Source organism: Calliopsis andreniformis, chromosome 3, assembly GCF_051401765.1.
Source record: "Calliopsis andreniformis isolate RMS-2024a chromosome 3, iyCalAndr_principal, whole genome shotgun sequence".
Taxonomy (NCBI): Eukaryota; Metazoa; Arthropoda; class Insecta; order Hymenoptera; family Andrenidae; genus Calliopsis; species Calliopsis andreniformis.
In genome coordinates this window covers 14,285,251-14,303,995 of record NC_135064.1, presented here as the reverse complement: position 1 = coordinate 14,303,995, position 18,745 = coordinate 14,285,251, and the positions used below count along the sequence as shown (strand labels likewise).

At 33.8% G+C, this 18,745-nt stretch overlaps 3 protein-coding genes across 5 annotated transcripts in view; 2 read left to right on the top strand and 1 right to left on the bottom strand.

Annotated features, from left to right (window-relative positions):
- Positions 1-145: 145 nt before the first annotated feature.
- D4 (double PHD fingers d4) lies at positions 146-13,325 on the top strand. 3 transcript variants are annotated; one of them, XM_076374877.1, is made up of 9 exons: positions 146-291; positions 376-485; positions 1,154-1,243; positions 1,329-1,534; positions 1,675-1,744; positions 3,366-3,521; positions 5,544-5,987; positions 11,146-11,258; positions 12,122-13,325. In XM_076374877.1, the coding sequence occupies exons 1-9, from the start codon at positions 212-214 to the stop codon at positions 12,251-12,253; spliced, it is 1,401 nt and encodes a 466-aa protein (XP_076230992.1). In that variant the 5' UTR covers positions 146-211; the 3' UTR covers positions 12,254-13,325. The 3 variants fall into 3 exon arrangements, with proteins under 3 accessions (XP_076230992.1, XP_076230991.1, XP_076230993.1); XM_076374876.1 differs by having other exon boundaries at positions 1,007-1,243; XM_076374878.1 differs by lacking the exon at positions 3,366-3,521 and having other exon boundaries at positions 1,007-1,243.
- Positions 13,326-13,782: 457 nt separating this feature from the next.
- On the bottom strand, positions 13,783-15,125 carry Iyd (Iodotyrosine deiodinase). Its single transcript, XM_076374879.1, has 4 exons — positions 14,951-15,125; positions 14,548-14,760; positions 14,177-14,493; positions 13,783-14,100 (listed from the first exon to the last, which is right to left on the bottom strand). Exons 1-4 carry the CDS (start codon positions 15,123-15,125, stop codon positions 13,915-13,917), a joined length of 891 nt encoding a protein of 296 aa, XP_076230994.1. The 3' UTR covers positions 13,783-13,914.
- Positions 15,126-16,111: 986 nt separating this feature from the next.
- The window catches only part of LOC143177093 (ribosomal protein S6 kinase alpha-5), a 42,514-nt gene continuing 39,880 nt past the window's right edge, over positions 16,112-18,745 (top strand). Inside the window, exon 1 of the mRNA XM_076374874.1 lies at positions 16,112-16,503. Within this exon, the coding sequence (XP_076230989.1) occupies positions 16,398-16,503 (106 nt within the window). The 5' untranslated portion in view covers positions 16,112-16,397. The remainder of the gene's footprint in view (positions 16,504-18,745) is intronic.

The window sequence follows — 18,745 nt, the reverse complement described above, 5'->3', positions numbered from 1 at the left end:
AAATTAGTCGTCATTCTCGTACAGAGGTCGCTGAAATTAATTTTCACGAAAAAATACATTGGCTGATAGATCTACTTAGTACCTTGTCTATGATTGTATTTATTTTATTCAGAGGAGCACGCATGCGCTAAGGAATGGGATTCTGCTTCCGGAAAGAAGAACAAGCGGCAAGGAGTTAAGTAGTTAGGAGCGTATTGTTTAGTTCTGTAAAATGACAGCTGTAACAATTTCGCCGTCTGCACATGGAATTATTCAAGTTATAAACGAGAGTAACTTGTGCAAAATTGAGAGGTAAATGTTAAATTAACATTACTCGTGAATTTTCTTCTCTGTACAGTGTAGAACGCTTACATGGCTACTATCGATTTTTTGTAGCTTCCTCAATGACACAGCGTACAGAGAATCCATCGAAAACGCCTCTAATTATAATAGCCGATTATGCAGGGAACGACGCCTTCGTATGCCTTTTCTCGATTCGCAAACAGGTATGTTTATTGCGAATTGTTTGGAGGATATTTCTAGTACCTATGCGATCATGACGATGTTGTATAATGCTATAATGGATCAAGAACTGTTTTGCTTATATGTATGTGTATGGGATGTTTCTCAAGTGCTATTATAGATTAATATCTTTGAAACCATGCTGTGTGAAAGCTTGAAACTTGTTTTGTTTAGTATTTTATTTTATAGGATTTCTTTTATTTGCAGAGGAAAAAATGTTTAAAAACTGCTTCATTAGAAAAATAATATTATACTAAATGTATCCCTAAAATTACCATATACCTAATTTGCTCTTGTTTTATGACAAACTGCACACTTTTTTACTGTATATAGTATTTTAATCAGTCGTAACTTCTAAAAGATTTAGTATTTTAAAAAATTATAGTGTATATTCATTAACTGTTTGTTATAAAATTTCTTTTCTATTTCTTCTGTTTGTTATAAAATATTTTATATTTTATTTACTTATGATTTGAACTCATAAACATGATATATAAAATTATAGGGGTAGCACAGAATCATTCTGCTCTGTTTATGTCTTCAAGAGAAAGATTACCAGGTTTATTACATGGTCAGATATATACATATCCTAGTAAAAGATGGCGAAAGAAACGACGTCAATATTTAATGCATTATTTGCATCCAAAACGAGGACCAAGAGGAGATACAGAAGATGGTAATGAAGGAGTGGAGACTGTAACACATGTAAATGATGATAGCAAAGAATCAGTTGCTCTTAAAGGTAAATATGCTTTATACTTTTATATCGTATCAATGAAGATCAAATTACATAATTAATTTAATAAATATGCATTAACATGTTATAGAGGAACATAGTAAAGATGCATGGTATTATGATGAGCAGGACATGTTAGATATGGATACATATGAAGAACCTGATCCTGAGAGTGACTATGATTATGAAGAAAGTTACAGTAGTAAAAGGAAACGAAGAAAACCTCGTGGAGGTGGTCATCATCCTACACGAAGCCATCCACCTTCCACAGATAGCCCAGGGGGCAAGCGTACAAAGGTATGTTTAACTTGTTTTATTTAAAAATTAAATTAAATTAAATTAAAAATTTCACAACTAAAAAAATTTCTTGTTAAGCCTCTTTATATATATTTTTGATATGACAAATACTAAATTTGTCATATATTTTTATTAAATAGGGTGGGGGACGTGGGCGCAAAAAAACCAACTATGATGCTGTTGACACTGATAAGCCATTCGTTTGTGACCGTAAGTTTAACCACAGATACAACTACTACAAATGACCACTTCCTGTTATTAGTTTCATTATAAATATTATTATTAGTTTTATCAGTTGTTATTTCAAATAAGAGAGAAATTAATTACGTTAGAAAATTTGTTAATTTTATGAAATAACTATATTTTTATTATGCCTACATATTGTTTCATAAGATACACAAAGATTACTATATAATATATGAGATGATATGGAAGCTCGAAATAAATTATTAAAGACTTTAGTCTTGGTTATCGCATAATTTTACACTGGGGATGGTGATTGATTGTATAATGAATTTCATAATGTGGAAAGGTACCTTTTAGTCTTATATTAATTTGGTATTGACTTAATACTCTTTGTTCAGAGATACTGATCAGTACCGTATTGACTGCTGTTTTCCTTCAAGTTTATGAATTGCAATTTGTTCTTATACAGTCTTTACATATAGTTTAATCCTGTTTATATAGTTTCTGTTTGCATCAAGATCCTGTGTTCCATTTCTCTTTTTCCTAATTATTGAGGTATGAAGAGATACGGTATGGTTCTGAATGAAAGGCAAAGACTGATATTTAAAATTTTAGAAATTTGCATATAAAAAAGTATAGTGTATTTAATCAGGTTGTATAAAACTGTATTCACTATTTTTCAATTTTTCAGTCAAAGTAGAATGCGTATTATTCCACGTAAAGATAATCATACTCTTAAATCATGTACTACAATATGTTTTCATTCAGCAGTTTTAAAAGTGGTGTGTAATATTACTTGCAAATCTATAAACAAGATTATATCTCATGAAGCTAGTCATTGTATTTGTCGTATAGTGGTTGATAATTTTCTTTATTTATTGCAATACATATAATTGTGTTAATGAAGGTAGTTAAAGGAGTACAAAGACCTGAAGTGATTCTTTGAATAATGGTCATGCTTGCTCAAACCTTGAAGGAGTATAATAGTCATTACTAATTTGATCAAACTTTTCCAGACACGAAGTCTATAAATTAACTCGAATGTGCCTGCAGTCTGTTTAATTCTTGAAACCACTCCTGTTAGATTAGCGGAAAATCTAAAGACATTTGGTCACGATTAGTAAGTTTCGAATTTCAGAATATCTTGAAGCGGTTTACAATCGAACTTACGCCATTGGCCAAATATCTTCGGACTCATATTACCTGCCAATAACAGAGCAAGAATGTACTGGCTCACACTGTAGCGAGCTCATTCTGTAGGAGTATACAAGCATCAAGCCTTGCATCGTATTAGTTTTGCTTCTTGGGCTGGAACTCCTTCACTGCTTGTCCACATATAGATTTGTAGGTGGATAGGGATATGTACTGGTACGGAAGGTGTGCAAATGCTGTCCCTGACCTATGAGCTTCTATCCTAGAATCCTTTAACTGCCACGTTTGTCAAAATTTGTTTAGATATTCATTTTTACTTAAACTGTCTGTTAACGTTTGATTTCGAAACAGTCGACGAAATAATATAATCTCAACGCGGCGGTTAAATGACTACATCCTTCCAATCGTCCAACCAACTTGTCAACTAAGATTTCTCTTATCATGGACGTTGCATTGGATGGTTTGTGGGAAAACAGTATTTGCACTTTTGCAGTATGCAGCGCACGGTATAAAACCAGACCTGGTCTGGTCTACCATTATGGTCATTCCCACTCTACTTCCTCTGGTGATCCTGCTAAGGAACTAAGTCCCAGTCCTGCCGAAGTTGAACCTAGGAGCGTTGCAGACGCCGCTGCTTCGAACCAGCCAGGTTGGAGCCAAAATCAGCTCAGTTTTCTCACTTTCCTTTAAGCCATTGCTCCTGTTCCTTTGTCTCTTCACCCAGTGCCTTTATCTTTGGTCTGATCCCTGACTTTTGCAACTCTTGTTCATCCAAATACATATTTTTCTAATTTGATGAAACTAAATATCTCTTTTTTACATGTGTATTGCAAATGCATGCATTGCAAATAATATAGCATAATTTTGTACTTCATATATAGTGTTCTTTAATTACACAGAATTTACTTGCACTATTTCTTTTAAAGATATATATGTATATTTAAACCTAACAGATATCATACAGAGAAAAAACGATTAAGTCAGTATGATACTAAAGGTTTTATTTACTTATTTTGTATACATGTATACAGGAAATGTCTTATGTGCTGAACTTTTTGGATATTTAGTTTTTTATGGATTGGGTAATTCCACAAAACAAAATACGTAATAATATTCTTTAGTTCTGATGATATGAAAAAATGAAGGATACAAATTTTCATAAAAAGTTTCATTTTAACAGTGTTTAAAACATTGCTTTTGTATCGTCATGAATGAACAGATAATTAAGTGTTTTGTTTTCAGATGGAACCCGTATATTACTTATTATATTGATTTGAAAGAAAACCAATTATCATTGTGAATGTTTTGCAATAGCATGCTTCTGCAATCGCGTCTCGAAATGTTTTCATACATGAAAAAAGGCAATGTTCCCGTTGAAAGCGTTTTTTAAATTAGTAGAATATCTTTGGACGCAGTATCTTCGAGTGTGTGGTATGTGTGTATGCTTGTTTCTACATGCATAGTAGTTCTTTTGTACTTCTTTAGCATGATGATTTGACATTGATTTAATGAGTATTCTAACGGCGTTGATAATCTTTTTATTTTCACTTATGCTCGTGTATTACGCTTCAGTATCTGAATTCCTAGAGCGATTTTGGCTTCGATTCTCCTATTGATGAGCGCCTGCAGCTTTCACTAAAAGGTCGTATACGCGGAGATCGCTCTTCGCAACTCGCAAGAATGTAGTTTTGCCGACGAATATGCCGCTGTTTTATCTGACCCTTGGAACGGATACGTTCGACGTTGTTGTATCTTGGAAATTGGTCTTGGTGATGGAATGCATCGATTGACAATAATAATGCACTTGTTTCTATTATATACATATATACTGATATATATATACTGATTTTGTCCCTAATTGTTGTGCCATTTTTTCTGTTTTTACGACTGTGATGTTTCGAATAATCGATTCTGGTTACTGAAGCAAATTGAGTATTTTTGGGATACCACCTACTTCGGTAGAAGTTTGATATCACTATCCAAGTACATATTGTAAAGATAAAGAAACAACAGAAGAATTCTAAAATTGGTACTGCAGTAGAACCTTGACGAACCGAGCCACAATTATTCTTAGTTTCTTTTATTCAGGATTGTTGTTATTCACGTGTAATAGCTATAAGAGTACTTTTACTTTGTTTTAACCGTTAGAAAGATCTTAAACTATGTCGAAAAAAGTTTGAGCTAAACGATATATCTTCAAAAATTATAGAGATCTTTTTTTATAGTGACTCTGAAAACGCTTGTATTTCATATAGAAAATGAAACTGTGCCATATTAAACGTGAGAATTTTCAAAAATCTAAAAAATAAAGGAATAGTGGCATCCTGAAAAAAAAGTTCAGTTATTTCGAAAGAAAAGTCAACTTGTTTTAAAATACCCCTAAAACGTCAGTCTGTATAAATAATATAAGAAAACAGAATTAATATTTAAAAACTTTCAATTGGTTATCCCCCTTTAAGTCTTCTGTTAAGCCGGTTAATCGAGATCCTACTATAACCGTTTTCTTCCAAGACTTTCTAAAATCGGGAATCCTTTGCATAACAGAATCGATTATTGCTGGTCACCAGGCATCACAGCATTGACTCTCTAAATCATTGTCTCTAAACCGGTGTGCATGGTCATTAGCTTGTGACGCAAAGCGCAACTGGGTATGTGGTCGGTTTGTGATCAGGTGGTTCGCGTCGGGGTCGTCAGAACGCAACTTCGTCGAGTACCTCGAGTCCCTCTCCCGCAGCGCCTTCCGCGTCTGCTGCGGGAGCGTCGACGCAGCCCCAGCCGCCGCAACCGCAGCAACAGACGCCGCCGCCGCCGCAGCAACAGCAACAACAGCAACAAGTGCCTCCAGTACAAACGACCGTTGCGCCCGCCTCGCCGACGATGGTAACGGTGAAGGAAGAACCCCTGCCAGCGGTCTCGTCGCCTGGAACCGCCGTACCTTCGCCCTCCGCGACGGTGAAAACCGAGCGACCACCAACCCCTGGGACCAACGAAAAAAAAGCTGGCAAATCTGCACAACCCTCCCCCTACTGTGACTTCTGTCTGGGTGACGCTAGGGAAAATAAAAAAACTGGTGGATCCGAGGAGTTGGTCTCTTGCAGTGATTGCGGTCGCTCAGGTAAGCCAGAGGAAAAGATCAAGCGCAAGTATACGCGAAGAACAAATCATAATTAATGTAGACGTGTTGTTTGTCCGCATTGGTTCACCCACCGACCATTGGTGTTCGCGGGTAATCGAGCTCGTCGATCAGATTCCAGAAGTATAATTAGTTTTCACTTTAGGTGGCGCGTATATGCGTACTACTGGCCATGTATCCTTGGGGATGACTCTATGCCTTGAATTTATTCAGTGTTCTCGTGGTACTAGTTCGTCTTCCTTAGTTTATTTTATTCCTTTTTTATTATTGTTATTGTTATTATGTTCAATTCTTGGGGTATCATAGTCTTCCTACTATGATTAGATTGGTGCGTATTTGATTCTGTCTTTAAACGTTTGGAAAAGCTTTACTGCAGTTTTTGTAACTTGTCTAACTGGTCTAACAAATTAATTGAATTAGGTTGATAACTTTTTCGTTTCTTTGTTTTCGAAAGAAATTGTATGCGTCGTTTATCGAGAAAATTATATTATTTTCAGTGCTGTTAGGTGCTGCATCACTTGGCTGCGATAAATGTTCTGTATCGCTGTCTTCCCAAAATGTAAAATTATTTCCACGTATCTATTGTTTTGATGAAATCAAATCTTTAAGATATTCGAGTAGTTATCTCGAGATATTTTTTCGTAAACACTCTGCAATCTTCCTATTACTTGCAAATCTGTTTTTAGAGTTGATAACAAACTCTTTGGTTTCCTCCTTTAAATTTCAAGTTGTTTCATACCTTTGTAGTAGTATATTTACGAACAGTATAACTACTAACAATGACAATTCTAATTAACAAAGTGTCTTTCAAGTGAAATCAAACATCAGGAGATCAGTGTCTATATTTACACAATATAATCGACGGTACATAAAAGTTGACATAAAACTGGTCATAGACGAAAGCATGTCCTTTTGTCAGATTAAAATCTTTTATATTTGATAATATAAATCATAATCAAAAGTTTTAGGTTCTAACTAGATCACTAAATTAATATTAACGATTACATCTTCCAGGTTCTACAACGTATCTGTAGAACGATTATTTCATTCAGGTGATGAAATACTTCCTCCGTTTCTCCAGAACAAAAATTGACAAAGGTAGAAATTTTGAATTGATAGTCTTCCTCATATACATGGTCGGTAGTATGTTTTTCTCTCCTGTCTTCTTAAGATCCGCGATTTGTGTTCACGCGGTAGAAACAAGATGTATCGTCTGCGTTTGTTGTTTTATCGCGATCACGAGTGATTTATTATTAGCAATCAATTGTTATTGGAGTATGTTTTTAACGATCATAGCCGAATGTTCCAGGAGATCGTTTCGTTTTTGAATTGTTATCGATTCAACGTTATCGAATGCTTTAAACTATTTTTCATAATGAAAAGAAATTTTGATTTGTCGGTAAGAAAAACAAAAGGGAATAAGAAGAAGAAAAATATACTATTTTTGGGTTGGATAGGACGATAAAACTAGTTGCTGTGTGACATACGTTCGAAACCATCATTAAGGGTGATTCGTGTGTAACCGCGTGTGCAATAATTAAGAATGAATTATTTGCACGAAAGAAAAATAAGAAAAAAGGAAGAAAAAGATACGGTTACGAGCTTTACGTACACTAGTCAAGACACGAAAAGCAAAAACATCACTTTGTCAATGGTGAAACTTGTCGCATCTGAGTAATAGGAATTTTCAATAATTCCTTTACTGCACGGATCAACTGTGATTTATCGTAATTCAATGATTAGTTTTTAAGAGAAAATTTTTACGAGAGCAAAAACGAAGAAAAAAGGGAGTGTACAAAAAAGAAAGAGAACGAACTCAATACGAATCTCGCTTTGGATATTTAAAAGAAAAAGAGGAGGAAAGAAATGTGTGACAAAGTAAATAATTTCTATCTATTTACGGAGCTACTTTTTGGACCGAAATGAAATTAACGGACTTTTGAAACGAAAAAGAAAAACAAAAATTCCTGTTGCACAGTATCACTAGAGCACACTATTGAAGAAGATGTGTTTGTGTTCTCTGTTTGACTACAGTGTAATCGCACTTTTTATGTTGTTTTATTGAAAATCAAAAGAATACAAAGAAAAAGGAGAGAGAGGAGCTTGCCGCGATAGTAATCGTTCTATAATCGAAAACTTCTACGAGAGCTTAACAAACTGATACGATTATATACTTTATATTATATTAATCCATCACAGCCGTGAATTGTTTAATGAGAGCAACATATTTATATAGTAAGATCGAAAAAAATACTGACCATGTTTTCGATACTTCTACAGTTTTTCGAACCTGTAAATATTTTTTCTTTGTGTTTTCTAAGTATGTCTATTTACAGATCGCAATATGCAATACCTAAGAGCGCAGCACATATAACGCTAGGAAAAGTATTATCGTTTTAGATACTCGAACAGAAATTAATTTTTACAGTATAATAGTGTTTGTCGTAATCAATTTATAGTTACAGTTAGTCTTTGTTACGTTTGCGATCGATACACCCTAATATACTTTCATAATCTATGTTTTCAAGAATTATGAACCATCATATAGATCAAATAAGTACATAATTCATCCGCATAAAGCTGCGATCCCACGTATGCAATGCGCTGCTTAGAACACGCTTAAGACATCAATGTATTTGCTTTAAGCCTCAACACCACATGTACAACGTATAATACAAAAAGCTCTTCAGGCATGAAAAAAGGATTGCTTTTCAAAGACAGAATGTTAATTGCATATCATCTGATCTTAAATAAGGTTAACTGGAACGTTGACAAAACGTTGGAATACAATGCTAATTGTATGTGACCTAAAACTGAAACAATTTTGTAAATTTAAACTTAACAATATTTTATTTTTAGAAAATAAAATGCACCAAAAAGAGACGCGTAGACTCTCCCATGCTATCTATCGTTGAAAGACAATTTTCTTGAAATACTTTAATATCTTTTTGCAGTACACGTTGCACATGTGGGAACGTGGCTTAATGGCTCACGCATGCGCCTCGAATGCTTTCTGCACTGCGCGAAATATGATCTTTCCTAGACACATCAATGTGTTTCATGCTCCGTGTTGCGCACATGGATTCGTGGCTTAAAATATGATTTTTCGTCCAACTCTCGCAGTTGTCAGTACAGACCTGCGTCAGAAATCTCGTAAGTCGTTTCAGTCACAAATTCTCTGAATGAATTTCTCACGAACCAAGTTCTTCTCCAAGGAACAAATAATCGACTTACGGAACGAAAAATCGCTATTCAAGGTATCTTGAAGTCCCGATTCGCGTTTGTCCTTCCATTCGCCACACATTCCAATGAACCAACCTGCTGCTCTTGAAATCTTCCGTTTCATTCTGGGCATTAATCATTTCGTCGCGTTACGTGTAATGTCATTTTTACTATTGAGTCGTCATCCATTGACGAGCATATATTTATTGCATATTTAATCGAAACAGAAAAAAGGCAGAAAAGAATAAAAAAAAAAAAAAAAAAAAGAAAAACCGACGACAAAGCGGCGGATACGTATGCATTAGAGAGTATTTGTAAAGAGATACTCGTTTCAATGTGTCTCGTCGAGTTAGGTACGATTCCGACGATACCATCGAAGAGAGTTCGAAAGGACATTGTATATCTATATCTCCTCGTAGAGACTCGATGATAGCTTAGTTTTGTACAAGCTTTGATATTCGTACAAGATATCGTTCGAACATAGAATTATAAAGGACGCCGTATATCTAACGTTTACTTATAAAACGAACAGATACCTTATGAGTTTTTCGTCGTGGAGAGGAGTCCGCCTCGTCTTGGTCGTATTTAATTCCATTGAGGGCACGTACGCGTTCGTTTTCTAGTTCGTTTATTAATACTAACGTTACATTTATCGTAGATCTTTATAATATGGGATAGAAGTTGTACAGCTGAATACTTTGCTACCCCTACACCCACTTACGGCCCCTTGTTATAATTGTCTCTCTTAAGTTCGAGATGTAGTAAGCATTACAGCGATAAAACTACTAATTTACGGTGCGTCCGATCAACTAACCGAGTATGCAGAGCGATTTCCTTCGTGTAGAACAGTGTTTTTCATAGCCGATTTTAAGTGACACGCACGGTTTCTGTAGAACAAAGCAGCTTCGAGTCTTGTCATGGAAAAAAGAAATACGTCACGGCAAGATCTTGTTACATAGTTTAATCCGTGGACGCGGTCATGTAACAGAGAGTAAATTCGTGTCTCTTAAAACTTTTATATTTAACGCAAGAAAAACTCACATGGTATAAACAGAGAAAGAGAGAGAGAGAGAGAAAAAAAAAATAAGAAAAAAAGTATGAAAGCATGCAGATAGTTCCTCCTTGTTATATAAAAAAGAAAAAAAATCGAAGACTTGTTATTAGGCAATTTTAATTAAGCAATACCCATGAGGCTTACAAATCTAGTATTTAAGTGACGCTATATAGTTATATATATAATATATATATATACATATGATATATTATATATATATCAAATGTGATATGTTACATGAGTTGAGTGTATGTATGTGTGCGTGGGGTACACGTGAGCGTGAATACAAGAGTGGAAGAACGGATGAAAGAGTTTAAAAAGAAAAAGATGATTTGAATAAGAGAGGGAGAGTGTGCTGGTCCGCGACGTTTATATTGTGCTGCGCAAGAAAGAACGTGAACTATTCCAAGGTACGCACCGCTATTACTTACCACCTTACTGTTCCAAATAAAATAACAAAATATGTTCAAGAGGTGACATCAAAAAAACAACAACAAAAAATCGCAGATATCATGAAATAAAATATTCTGTGCGGAAATAACAGAACGTATATTATTATTCCGGACGTTTTTAGTGCTGAGGAAGGGTGAAAGTCATGTATCACATTGTTGTATTGTCGCACGCGTTTTCTATGATCAGTGAGATTAATTGACGAGTCGAATGATCCTATTTCGAATTCGTGTACGTGTATGTTTGATACCGAACGAAAAGAGAACAAAATTAAAACGAGAAACGAGATAGCTTGGAGTTCACTGTTCTTCGGCACAAGATAAATGTCCTAGCACCTTTCTACTCGTCCAAACATCTATCCTTAATCCATGTCCCATGTGCGTGTTCCATGACCTGACTACGTTCTTGTTATAGGGCATCCGACTTGTTTGCAATTCACTGCGAACATGATCGTTTCTGTTCGCAAGTACAGGTGGCAGTGTATCGAATGCAAATGCTGTTCCATATGTGGCACCTCTGACAACGACGTGAGTATTCATCAACATTTTCCAGGCTCCCTTTCAAGGAGGAATAAAAAACAGTTCTATGTACATTTGCTCCAACTATTTTGGGTCCATCACTCGTTCGGGTGGGACCATTGTCGCTTACAAGGGGAGATCATGACTTCAATTAATATTTTTTTAATGGAAGCTAGCTCAAAATGTGAGCGATGATTAGCAAAAGATTTAAAGGATGTAAAATGTAGAGAAGCTATCCTTTTGTACTCCAAGTTAGAATTTATGGGTAGTTTCTACTCAAAGCGTAGGTAATTGACGAAACTTCAGCATATTTAAGGACATAAGTGCTGAACTTTGTTTTATAAAAATTAATTATTCTTTGTAATCAATACTTTGAGTTTTGTTTATAGTTATTTTTTGCATTTGTTGCTTTCATTTAGTCCCACCCGAAAAATATTTTGTACTTATTAAATAATTTCTTACTACTCTATGTTCTTAATGTTCCGTAGTATAGAATTTATTGTTTATTTTATTTATCTCATCTGTTTACAATTTTCAATTTTTAGTAAACTCAGCATTAAAGAATATCAAAATAGTTTGAACGAAATGTACGAAGAATTATGTCACCTTTTTAGTACTTTGATCTATACACATTATTTATTCATAACTCAGGAGTGAAACTTTTTTTTTGAGCTTCCCTTACTAATTCAATTCAGTATGTTACTTATACCTTTTATGGAAAATTAATCAAATCAGATTTCTTCTGAATAATTGAACTTAAGGTATCTTATTTCATTTTGAAAGAAGGGATAGTAAATTAAAATTCATGGTGAAACAATTATTCGAATCAGGTACCGTTGCAAGCTAATTAATTATTTCGCGAACAAAAATAGGATCAGCTGCTGTTCTGTGACGACTGTGATCGTGGATACCACATGTATTGTCTGTCTCCACCTCTTGCATCTCCTCCCGAGGGATCCTGGTCTTGTCGTCTGTGCATAGCAGAGTTTCATCGCCGTGATTAGAAAAAAGTTTTATCTTATAGATAAGTCACGGACATTTTTTAATCTATTGCTGTGGTGCAGCGGCTGTTTTCGAATTAGGAGAGTATTCACGAAAGTCACTTTCCTTTATAGTATTATGTAAACATGGATGTATTTCCAATTATTAAAGATTATCATGGGTGAGAAAGTTCATTACAAAGTTGGCAGCATCAACAATTATTTTTCTGCTTAAGTTGCGAGTTGTTGCGAGTTGTTGCGAAGTATTCATAGTTGTATGCTGCATTAGATTATCTCAGGCACTGGTGATCTCAGAAAACTAAAAATAATAATAACTGCGTATTTATAATTCTAACCACCTAGTGTGTACTATTAAATGTGTAAGGTACATCATTAAATGGACTGTGTAATAATTGAACAGTCTCTATAAGCTCATCAGTAAAGTTACTGAAACTAATGGTGATCTTCACCTTAGGATCAGGAACTTTGACATTAGATTATCATTGAATTATTGCATTTTATGTTAAACTAGGGAAAATATATTTTTTATTCAATCTAGAAAAAGCAATGTACCTACAGTAATGTTTACTGTTATAGAAATTTAGACAAATTAGTTTGAGGAATGCAAATACGATGATACTCTCCTAGTTCAAAGCCAAATTTACTTTTAGTCATTGACATTCAAAGTTCAGTTGCTTTTACATTTTTGAAAATGCTTATACTTAAAAGAATTTGGAGATCTCAAGTTTTTATAAACTCTTTGCTCCTCACTATTGACTTGGTACTATCCAAGGTTTATGAAAGAAGCAAAAGTAAAAAAGAAAATTGATATTCTAGGAAGACATGATATTAATAGTATCTGTTTCATAACTAGCGATAAATAGAACACTATCTGTTTATCTGTATGTATCATGATACTAAAGCTTTTACACTTAATGACACAGCCATTAGTAGCAGTATAGCTATGACATGCGAACTCGCAGTACTACAGAAGAGTATATTCTGTATGCCCTTTATCGTTAGTTCAGTATTTTTATATTTTATACATTGAATGTACTTAATTTAAGATACCATGGTGATATTTGGTACTCATTGATGTAATTTTCTTTTTATTCAATAATTTTAGGGTCGCTTAACGACAAGGAATTGTGTATTAGGTGTCATGAAAATTAGTCTATAAACATTTTGAGTTTGAATTGATTAAACACACGGTGAATTTACATTTTATATTGCTTATTTTTAACACACTGTATGCAAATTTGAATAAACATTAGTTTATACAAACTGAATTGCTAACTTTAGACAGTCTTATTGTGTGCCATGAATATTTTCTGAGTGCAGGAGGATAATACATAATGCTAGAACTTCTTTGGGTGCTATACTTCAGGGATTACTTTCCCTTCTGAACAATTTAAGATAATTATAGGATTAGCAATCATGTCTTTGACCAAGGAAAACTATATTCTCTAATTACAATAAATAATATATATTTGCGAAAGTATAGTGTAAGATATTCATAAGCAACAAACAATACTCAAAAAAATATGTTTTTCTATAAAAATAGGATTTGTATAAATCTACGATTATGTGTATTCATTTTATATTATCCCAAAAAGTAAGCAAATATGCTGTCTGAATGTTAAACAAAAATTCCTTAATTCCTACAATTTATTACAATGTATTTGTTAATCAATCTCTATTAAAATATCAGATAGATGTTTTCGTTGAAGGGCTGGCACTGTAGCATCTTTCGCTGGGTATCCGACTGGTAGTAGGATAACAAGTTTTTCATTTGGGGGTCGCCCAAGAAGGTTGCGAATAGCAGGTCCACAATTTAAAGGAGTGGAAGTCAGAGTTACCAAACCTGCATACTAATTTTAATGTTTACTCATTAAGACTCATATTACTCATAGGAGCAGAGAGGAAGAAATGCTATAACATTATTACCTGTATAGCAGTAATAAGAATACCACATGCTATACATGTGCTCATTTCGTTATAGTAGTGAACTTTTCTTTTTCCATTAGGTAAAATTCCATAAGTTTGTTTGAATACCAGCAGTAAATAGGGAGCAGTAGTTAGATACTCTTTAATCCAGTTGGTTTTCAGTGGAAGTAAATCTACTGTCCACTTTACACCCATTCGCTTTTTATAATTTATCTCTTCTTCCCTTTCAATGATACATCGTATTTGCTCCTTTACCTTTTGATTTGATACTGCCACGAATGTCCATGGTTCTGTGTGTGCACCACTAGGTGCAGTGCCTAAAAATACTCAGATTTATAAAGTTAGATAAATATAATTAGATAATATTGTACCTGCAGCTTTTATTATTTCATGTATGACTTCTTTTGGTACAGGATCTGGGCTAAAAAATCGTATAGTTCTTCGAGCAGCTGTTATTCTATAAAATTCAGATGCTCTGCTAAGTAACTCTGCTTCAGAAACTTTTTCATATTTGTATGGAATGTGTTTTAAATCTTTTGGTAGTGCAGGTTCCTCATCATCTTCTAACACTTCTTGATTAATGTCTGAAAAGTATTTGTCTCTATATTTTTTCCTTTTGCTATATTATTTTATGTTTAAATAAATAATTAATGAAATTGTCTATTATTACGTAGGATGGAATAAAACGAATTTAATATAAGGTACTTGTAAGTTCTAAGTAATTTTCACTTTACAAATCCAAATTTGATAGCAATAATATTAGAGTATCGTTACCTTCTAACTGCTCCACAGTATCGTTCACAATTTTTGAGCTATGTTTTCCATCTGCAACGAAATTGATGCTGTTTGTTGATATTTTATAAAACACTCTTAAAAAAACGTAAGAAATAATGCCGATGAGTACGTGGTACCAGTATTTCGTCCAAAATGGTAAAATTTCGGAAAGCATTTTTAAAAGATATCGAAGTACTACTTAGTTCTTACAACTGTGCACTTAAGATCAGCAGAACGCTATCAGTATGAAAAATAACTGGAAGTGGTGGGAATGTATCTGACCTGAATTATTGTTTTAATGGAGAAGATATGCACGATTAGTCATGTTAAGATGTAAGTTTCTTTATTTTTAACGATCGTGGCGTGTACAACGAAACATATAAAACAATTGTCTTAAAGTATTCCTCCTAGCAAGTTTCTAATTTAAAAAATGTATTACACAATTTTGTAACAATCGAACTGATTTTCTATTCCATCAGAGAGTATACATGTAATTACATTTTAGGCAATACACGATAATAGTTTAACTATTCAACATAAGACTAAGGCTATTAAGGGATTACAATCAATCCATTAATACTGGCTTAGAATTTTACTATAATAACAATAACATCTTACTATTGTTAAAGACTTGTTATTATAAAATAAAGCCACTGTTTAATTTTAACATAATCAACGTTTATTTATAATATCGACATCGTATTCCATCATTCGCTTATTCGCAATCCTTCTAAGAATCTTCATTACATTTCAGCTGGAAAAATCGCATTCAATCCTTTGTACTCGACAAATTTATTCAACATATGGGAATTTTCTAAGAAAAACGATTTTCCATTCATTTAAATTCAAAATTCGATTCGTAATGCAAGTGTCAAGATACAAAAAAGAACGATCACATGATCTCATGGCGGGACATTCAAATTTCGCGAAGAATTTCAATGACATCGCCACTGAGTATTGCCAGCGCAAAGGATGAATAATCATAAAAGTTGATTGAGGTACTTTCACTACAGCAGTGATACCCGCAGAGATCATCTTATCACCGCGGTCGGTAATCAGTCGCACCAACCGAAGCAGCAGTGTGTTGCGCGTTGCGTAGTGCGGCTGCGCAGTACATCGAAACGTGCGTGTCTTCGTTGTCCGTCAACACGAGACGGGAACGAGATCGGCGACAATCATGTAAACCGCGATGTCAACGTGAATCTTTCGGATTGGTCGTCGATTCCTGTGTCAATTAGGACAATCGGTGTCCTCTGTGGTACGAATACACGATACTTCTGGTCGATCGTAAGCCTCGACGTTTTCGTCATGCGTGCACGTAGTCATACGTTCCGCGACGTCAAAGATTTGTCAAGTTGCTGCAGGCTTCGCGAGATGTGATATTCGCTAAGGGAAACTGAAGTGACATCGTGAGTGTTATCGAAATTTCTGACGAGAAAAGAAGGGAATGGAGAACACGATGCAGCCACCGCTTCCACCGCCACCCCCACCCTCTGAAATCCTTGAGAACAGCAGCAACACGGAACAGACGGTCACCCACGTCTTGACATTTGGTACGTTGCACGTTATGTTACTCGCATGGCTTTAACAACGATTACTTATCCACGATTTCATTAGCGCCGATATCGATCGCCGTTCCGAACAGTTGATAACGCAACATGAATCACTACTTGTCTTCCTTGGAAAAACCGATAATGTCTTGATTCTTTGAAACTTTCAGAATTATATGTCTTCTTAACATTTTCGATCTCCGTTTCTTTGTGAATGAATCAAATGGTAATATTGAAGTGAATTTTGTACATTGAATTGATAAGATTTGCAGAGTGTTTAATGACTAGAAAATGTGTTGTTTGATTTTTAAGCATTTATTCAGTCTCTGTCATGAGCTTTAATTATCTGTTGCAATCATTTTTTATGCAAAATGTCTGAGAATTGCAGATAGAAACACAGTTGAGATAATGATAAGCAAATCCTGAAATTAATCATTTTTTAAATATTTAATTCTTTGGATTATTTGAATGTTCCAACGATGATTAATTTAAAGTCTATGTTTCTGAGCATGACTTCTGGAATACTCTGTGTATAGAGCAAGTCAGACCTAATATGGGATGAATATGCATTAACATAAAATCATATTTTGCTTTAGGACAATGGTATAAAGTGTATAATAATATCCACAGTCGCTTAAATATTGTTAGACATAGATTTATATTTAAATGAATTTATCTGAAATAATTTTTACACTATAGAACAATTCAAAAATTTATATCAATGATGTTTGTATTAGGAATTTTGAAGAATTAAATTTAAAATATTCGCTCAAAATATTCTTAAAATAGTGTATCAACTTTACTGTATGAAAATAATATTGTGCGCATGAATATTTTCAATCTGTGCGTAGAAGATGGTTGACTGTTAAATGATATAGAATTTTGTTCATTAATTGTTGAAACAAGATCAGGTTTATACTGTAATGAAATCTTTATCAATTTTTGGTAATATATACAAGACATTATAGAATAAACTTGCTTTACAATTAGATTTTATAATCAAATTTCATGTCAGTTTCCAATTAACATAAGTACTCGTGACATTTTCTACTTGTATTAATTGCTGAAAAGTATGTTTATGCATTTTTTATCTGTTAATTTACATACTGACAAAACACTGCTGTAAAATATTTATATCTAGGATATGTCAGTGAATCAGTGACAATTTGGGAGGGAATGATATTCCTTAAAATAATAACTATAAAATTCAGATATGAAGTACAATTCTGGTTTTGGAATTTTTTTTTATACATTACATTAAATTATCATTTTAGATAATAAAGTTTTAAACTAAGAAAATATTCTATACTTTCCACTTAATTTTTTAAAAATAGAAATATATTTCTGGCTACTGTGACTACTGACAAGTGAAACATTATTTGAATGTTTGTAATTTTGAAATGAAACTTGGAGGAAACCGATATCATATACTATCTATGAACAGTGTGTTGGTAAAATACATATCTTATTGCATAACAGCTATGAAATATTTATAACGATTCAAAAACATGGGCTTCTGATTCAATTTGTAATTCGTTCTGGGACTTCGAATTTTAAAGTTACGTTCGTCGTTATATTTGCTATTTCAATTCAATTATCTATCTATGGTATCCAGTTAATTGGCTCTTCTGCTATTTGTGTCGCAGTGACAATATACAGAGGTGTCCGAATATAGTTACTTTTTTCGGGTCTGCACGACACGTGATGCTATTCATATTCGTGAAGAAATAGGCGATTCTGTTCTGAGAATTAAAATTCAAACGTTAAAACAAGTGAGAAGATTTAAACAATTTGACAACTTAAATGATTAAAAATTTGAAAATCAGAAATCGCGCTGAGGAAACAAAGGAAGTGGTAGTGGTATTTTTGTAAAACAAGTAACTCGATAATGTATTAGATAAATGGTGGTATAAAATTATTGAGGAAACATAAATATTGCGTTATGAAAATTCAGATCACACGTTCTGAAATACCGACATTGTGAAAAGTCACTGATTTTCTTACGCCCTCTGTATTTATGAATGATGCTTTTAGAATCACATGTAATTACACTATCAAAGTCGATAATATCACTAAACTTATCCTGTACTTTTATATCAACGAAACAGGCTTTAATAGCTATATCGCTGTTTTCCAGATACATAAACAGTGAACTGAAAAATATAGAGATAAAGATAAGAAGACAAAGATATAATCATATTATTGTTTTTATATCAAAAAGTCAGTATGTTACTCAAATATTGAA